Source organism: Microtus pennsylvanicus, chromosome X (assembly GCF_037038515.1).
Source record: "Microtus pennsylvanicus isolate mMicPen1 chromosome X, mMicPen1.hap1, whole genome shotgun sequence".
In the NCBI taxonomy this organism is placed as follows: Eukaryota; Metazoa; Chordata; class Mammalia; order Rodentia; family Cricetidae; genus Microtus; species Microtus pennsylvanicus.
The window spans coordinates 37,164,461-37,171,325 of NC_134601.1; the positions used below are offsets into that span (position 1 = coordinate 37,164,461).

The window sequence follows — 6,865 nt, forward strand, 5'->3', positions numbered from 1 at the left end:
TTAGGATAAAAGATAATATAGAGGAGGGACATGTGATAATATGATCAAAGGGGTCAAGACCATGATGGGGATACCCAATGAAACAGCTTACCTGAGCTAATGGGAGCTCACTGACTCCATTCTCACAGCAAGGACCAGCATAAGACTAAACTAGACCCTCTGAATGTGGGTGACAGTTGTGTGGCTGGGGCAGACAGTGGAACCACTGGCTGTAAGATCAGAATTTATCCCTATTGCTTGTGTACTGGGTTATTGGAACCCATTCTCTTTGGAAGGCTACCTTGCTCAGCCTAGATATAGTGTGGAGGATCTTTGTCCTGCCTCAAAGCAATGTGCTAGATTTTGGTGACTTTCCATGAAAAACCTTACCCTCTCTGAGATGTGGATGGTGCAGGGTTGTGTGTTAGTTTGAAAGAGAAGAGGAGGGGAGTGAGTGGGAACTAGTATTGCTATGTAAAATGAGAAAAGATAGTCCTTAATAACTTAATAAATAAATTTAAAATTTTATTAAAGCATAGATATAGGAGTTATTCAGATATTTGTATTTCTATACAAATTTTTTGAGAGAAGGTCTTAATACATTGCCATGACTGACACTATGTATACCAGTCTGGCCTTGAACTCACAGATATCTGCCTCTGAGTATCAGGTACTGGGATTAAAGTCATGTGTTTCCATACTTGGCTCAAACCAAATTGAATTCTGTTTTGCTCTGTTTCTTTCAAATTGGAATAAATAATTCTTAACATAGATGTTTTATATGTTCTTAATAATGTTATTGATAAAATCACATATATGTGAGTTGAAAATAGAAATAATATAGCAAATTGTGGATATTGTTTTTACTGATATCTCCTTGACTTTGGCAATATTTTATATAAATGTACTCATACAAACTTTACCTTTGTAGATAAATTTGCATATTTTATATCACTGACATAAAGATCCATATCATCCCAAATGTGAGAACTATGAATAAAATTCTGCAATTATTTTTGCTTGGTTGATCTGAAACCCAGTACATTATCATTTATAAACTGAAATAAGAGAGACATAATATTATTTGTGTTTTTTTCTTACTAGATCCTTTAAAATGCAGTTATTTTTTTAAATAATGGCATTGTTTCATTTACTTAGTAATTAATTAAAATGCATTGGTGTTCACATTTCAGCATATGACAGGAGCACATTAAATTTTATACACTTTTGCTATTTCCTTGTAACACAGTGTTTGACCATATCAATACATTAATAACACGTGTTTGTAACTAATCAATTTTTTCTATATGTTTCTTTTGCAGTATATCTTGAACAAACATGCTTTCTCTCTATGGTCATCATGTTTTAGTGTGAAATATAAAGGACTCCATGTACATATTTGCTATATAATATTATAGCAATTGTGGCAACTTTAATAAAAATGATGCACCAAAATATTCAAACAGAATTGTGTATATAATGAAGGAAGAATTATGCATGTGTCCTAAATATCTTCCTAAGCTAATATAATAGAAGGTAGTCTCAAGCTGATGGCTTGTGGCAGGCGGGTGAAATTTTGAATAGGTTAGCTAGATCAAGAATGGCTCCAGGGCAGGTGGTAAAAACTTTAGAGCAGTCAAGTTCAAGGATGCAGAACAGTATAATCCCACTACTGAAGGCTGCATAGGGACTCAGGATCCTGCTCTCTCTGGTTCTATGCTTCTTGAATCAAATGGATCCTCCCTGCCGCAAACTCTTTACCATGTTATTCCTTGCTGAAGTTTCAAAGACGTGCAATTAAACAAGCATGGTGAAACTTCGAAAGCAGGGAAACAAAATTCTCTTTCTTTTTAGTCTATTATGTCAGGCGTTTTGCACAGTGACAGAAGGCAACCATCAAACAGATGTGAGAGAAAGCCTCCAAGATGGTAACATGGAACCCATGAACTCTGCTGAGAAGAGACTGAACATCATAGAGTGTTGGGAGCAGTGAGACCCCAGATCCTGAATTTCTTGTAATTCCCTGATCTGACTGCCTACAGCTACTCTAAGCAAGAGGCCTTCAGGAGTTCCTGATGGCAGGAGAGTGGTTTCTGGTGGGTTTGGTGGGGGCGTGGCTATCTCTATATAATCTGCCCCTGAAAACAATAAAGGGGGCATTCTTGGGGAATTCAAGGATGACCCGTGTCGCTGTCTCTCTGTCTGTGTGTGTCTGTGTATTTTAACCTCCAGCCCCCTTGCCCGAAGCTCGGTAACTGGGTGCCAGTGCACAGAGGGTGCACACAGGGGCGCGGTGCGCAGCAAAATTTGGAGGTCTCCACCAAGATATCGGCAATAGAGTCCACTTTGCCTTGAACAGAACATGTACCAATAGCAAGGGAAATAAAATGTGGTCCAAGAGGGTAAAACAACTTCCTTCTATGCACTAGTAAACTGTGGAGAAACAGATGAGCCACAGAAATATTTAGCCACTGAGTGACAGAAACCTTGCCTTGTTTGTCTGTTCATTTCTGTTGACTACAATAATATCCCAATCCAAACTTTGGTGAAAGAGTATGAAATGAAGAAAAGCTGAACCACTCAATGGGTAATAGTGCAGATTCTTTTTATCACTGTTAAATTCAGATGGTTTCCTTTAAGAGAGAGAAGGCAGCATTAAATAGAGGAGCTTTATACAACTCAGGGGGAAAAAGCATTGGTTTCAACAAATACCTGCCCTTCAAAAACATATCCATGTAAGGTAAGAGTGTTGTGACAGATGTCAAGTACCCACAGGTACACCTTAGTGAAATTTTCAGGATGTAGACTTTCCACATCTTCTAACTAAAACTATAGTAGGTACAATGAAGCATTATCAAAAACAATAGTCAAGAGACACACAGACTCTCTACAAGCCTTCCATCCTCTTACAAAATATTTGCTATAGATATCAGTTACATACCTATAATTTTACCTGCATTTTGCTACAACATAAGAACCTTATATATTTACTCTACCAGAACAAGGAAAAATCATTTAATACTTATAGGAAATGTATCAAGGTGAAACTGTTGGAATTATAATTTATTTTAAAACATTTAATAATTAAAGGATATGTATCCAGATGAAGCTGTGTTGGATCATAAATTTATCCAGGGAATGTAAACCAAATCATGTCTCTCCGCCCTGCTTCTCGTAGCATTCGTTTCAATCGTGCCTGCACATTAGCCAGTTTCTGCTGATCTAAACTGTCCTGGATGGGCCATCTCCCGTAGCAATGCACAGGGATAGGATAAATCACGTATTCAAGCTCCATCAACGGTGTTAAGTGCTCAAGGAGTCTCATGAGCATGGGCATGCTAACAGGATTTGAGGAGAAGTTGAGCACTCGGAGCTGGGTACAGCTACTGAGTGCGGGGAGTACACCAGCAACCATAGAATCTGTTAAAACGCACTGATTAACTGCCAGACGTTGCGAGGTGCCAGAGATTCTATGCAAGATGTTATAAAAGGGCTCACAATCTTCCCAGTACATCGGATTATGGGTGATATTCAGCAGCTTTAAATGGTTGGCTTGAGAGCACTCAGCTAGAAACTTGAAATCATTGTAAGAGAGTTCACAGAATGTTAAATGTAAGAAATCCAAACTGGTTGGTAGGACTCTGCAGGGAGAAAACAGAAAAGGATTTCTGAAAAATCAGGACTAAAAGAGGGGAACTATATCTTGTGAATCTAGAACAAACTGTTTTGCACATCATCAGCAAATGATGTGAGCGTTCACACGCTTAATGTACTTGTGGGTCTGTGAGAAATACATTACCACCCTGGAAAATACTATTTTAACCTCGACAGTATGTACAACATATTCTTATAAAATTGTGTGAAAAGCATAGCGAAAATGCTATCAACCAGAAGGGGAGCTATTTCACCTACTTAGAAGAGAGGGGAGAGAAGGGGCAACCAAATGGAAGTTCCCATTGGCCAGTCCATAAATGACAGCCTCTCCAGTCATGGCCTGAACCTTGGGGATTTTCCTCATGATGTGACATAACTGTTTATGTGTGTATGAATCTGTGCACCTGTGCCAGAACTTAATGCCTTTCGATTTCCACTCTTTATCTCTCCATGGCCAGAGGAGGGCTGCATTTCTCTTTTGACTTTCATGTTTCTGGAATGAGCACAGTGCCTACACATGCTCACCTGACTACACTTTTTGTAACCCCATTTTTCTCTTCAATTACAGAAAGATACCATCCCATGACTGTTTTTAAACTCCCAGAATTGCCTATGCTGAGGAGGAAGGAGAAAGGATTATGGGTAGGTCAAGACTATCTAAGAATTGTTTCTTTTATGTTAAAAACTATCTACTATTGGAAATACAGTATCTACCCCATGCCCTTACCGCAGGGCAGTTTCCAGATGATCTGTGAGGACAAAAGAATGAAAATTTAGTTCATTGAGATGGTCCATACACCTAAGATGTGAGACAAAATTCCGGAAGGCTTTCCCATTCAAAGATCTACATGTGATTCTAGACAGACAAAATCTTCTCAGCTGTCCCACTTGAGCCAGAAGGTTGTTGACATCAACGAGAGAGCCCTGAAATACTGATAAGCTGACTAGACATTTAAGATCTAGATGGTTAAGAATGTTTCTCCTATCATCCAATTCATCGATTTCCAAATCTCGGCAGCATAGATGCAAAGACCCTGAACTTTCTTCCACTTTGTTCAGAAGCAGAGTCAAATATTCATGCTCCCTTAGGGTGATACTACTAACAATGGAAATGTTCGCTATTAATTCAATGGGAAGACTAGAAGGTTGAACCTCAGGTTCTGAACTTGCAATACTCTGCCGGGACTGAATCTTCAAGATTGAGTGCTCTGAGTGAGCACAGGAGAACAAGCATGCAGGTGACTTAGTATAGATCTTGGGGCAGACGATCTTGCAGCCAGAATCCTCCCTTAAATCTAGGATCCTCAGTTTAGGGATCCTGTAGGGAAAAAAAACAACACAAAATATTATGAGGTAGAGACAGTAATATAACCCAGAAGGATCAACGAAAACATGTTGGGATAAAATCATCTTTCTTTTTGTTTTTGTCATTTCATACACCAGCGACCAGCAAGATTAAGATTTCGTTATGCAAATACTATATCCTTTACTGTTTTCTGTAACCAATAAATTTTCACAGTGTCTTACTATGTCTGTCTTCATGAAACATCTCAATTATGGATATCTATCAGCAGTAGCCTCTCTCACCTCTATTGCAAAATTAAAACCCTTTGTAAGACATCAGAGTTTTTAAGATAAACTCAACTCATGTACCAACCTCTTACAATGATTTTAAGCATTTGCTATTAAGTAACTCAGGAAGATTATCTGGTCCATTCTTGCAGCAGGCTTCAGGATAATATTTTGGCTATCTTATCATATACATATTATACACATTATTATTGAAAAGCTGAGCTCTTGGCTGTAACACCTGAAGACTATAAATCATGCCCTTCAGTTCAGTGGTTCTTATATGCATCATTTTCTAATGTGGAGACAAAACATGGTTGAGGCTTAACCTTTGCTGTCAGTGTCTTCTTATGCCCATTCAAGAAGGAGACAGCATTGAACAAGACGACAACATTTATCACTAAACAGCACACATTATTTTTTTCTTTAATTTGCCGCCATCCTCAGCAGTCTTAACACTCGTGCTTTTTTTCCTATGTAATAATAACACCATAAATCAAATCTGATATCAGTGCCCTCAATTACACACATCCCATATTCAATATATTAAGAAACTTGTTTCCAATGTGATCTCAGGTATTGGACTAAGAGTCTCACATTCTTTATCACTATTTGCATGCACTACCTTTGGAAGTGTAGCAGGCTGTGGTGTTACCTCCTGTGTCTTCGCATGACTCTATTATACAAGGTCTTACCTAGATCCTGAGTTCTGAACAGGCAGGAATTGAAGACCTTCCAGCATGGCTGTCAGGAGTTCACGATGGGGTTTGCGCACAGTAAATGTGCCGATATGAAGACAAGTATAGGGCCAAACCTTCACCATTGCCTTCACTATACTCTTATGCACACCCTTGAAGGAAGCACAGAATAGTGGAACAAAAAGGTCTCTTGGGATCTCCTCGAGGGCATGAATGGTTGCAGTTTCATTTCTCAGGAGTTGATGTATAGCAAGATCCAGGAGTGTATTTGGTTTCTTGTTGTCCATCTTAAAGAAACTGCATAAGGGTGAGAAACATTTAGAAAACTTGACAGATATCCACAGAGTCTTTGCAACAATTGTTGGCAATATAGATAACTATTTGCAGAATAAATAGTGAAACAGCCACTTCCATCTAAGGGAAAGGAAATTGGTTTGTGTGCCTATTAAAATCTATTTGTATATGAATAAAAATATAACCAAATTCTCTACATATATATGCATATGTAAATGAGTATATGTGACAAAAAGTGAATAGAAATGAGCACTAACTTAGCAGAAGACTATATTGGTCACCTAGCTATTGGACTCCTGATATTTAATCTCAATAGTATATAAACCACCACAAGAGAAAGGGTAAATCTATACAAAATTGATAGCATCATTACTAACTTGGAAATAGAATATACTAAGACATCAAATTAACTGTAATTAAAGAAAAAGTAATGACATTATAGCCCCTGACTATACTGATATTTTGTCTATGATCTACCAAATAAATCTTACCTGAAAATTAAAGAGAAGTCAACCCCTAGAGAGCTCTTAACTCAGTGAAATGTTCAGATTAAAAAGAGAGTGAGTTCCAGTCTCATTCTGCCTCATATTCCTCTCTAGCCTTGGTATTAGAGGAGTGCTTTTCCAGTGCCTGGCCTATACGGCTAACTAGTGTGGTTACTGGGATTAAAG

General features: G+C 38.2%; 1 protein-coding gene across 1 annotated transcript; it reads right to left on the reverse strand.

Annotated features, from left to right (window-relative positions):
• Positions 1–3,106: 3,106 nt before the first annotated feature.
• On the reverse strand, positions 3,107–6,187 carry LOC142840306 (melanoma antigen preferentially expressed in tumors-like). Its single transcript, XM_075956891.1, has 3 exons — positions 5,898–6,187; positions 4,361–4,951; positions 3,107–3,620 (listed from the first exon to the last, which is right to left on the reverse strand). Exons 1-3 carry the CDS (start codon positions 6,185–6,187, stop codon positions 3,107–3,109), a joined length of 1,395 nt encoding a protein of 464 aa, XP_075813006.1.
• Between the last annotated feature and the right edge of the window lie 678 nt (positions 6,188–6,865).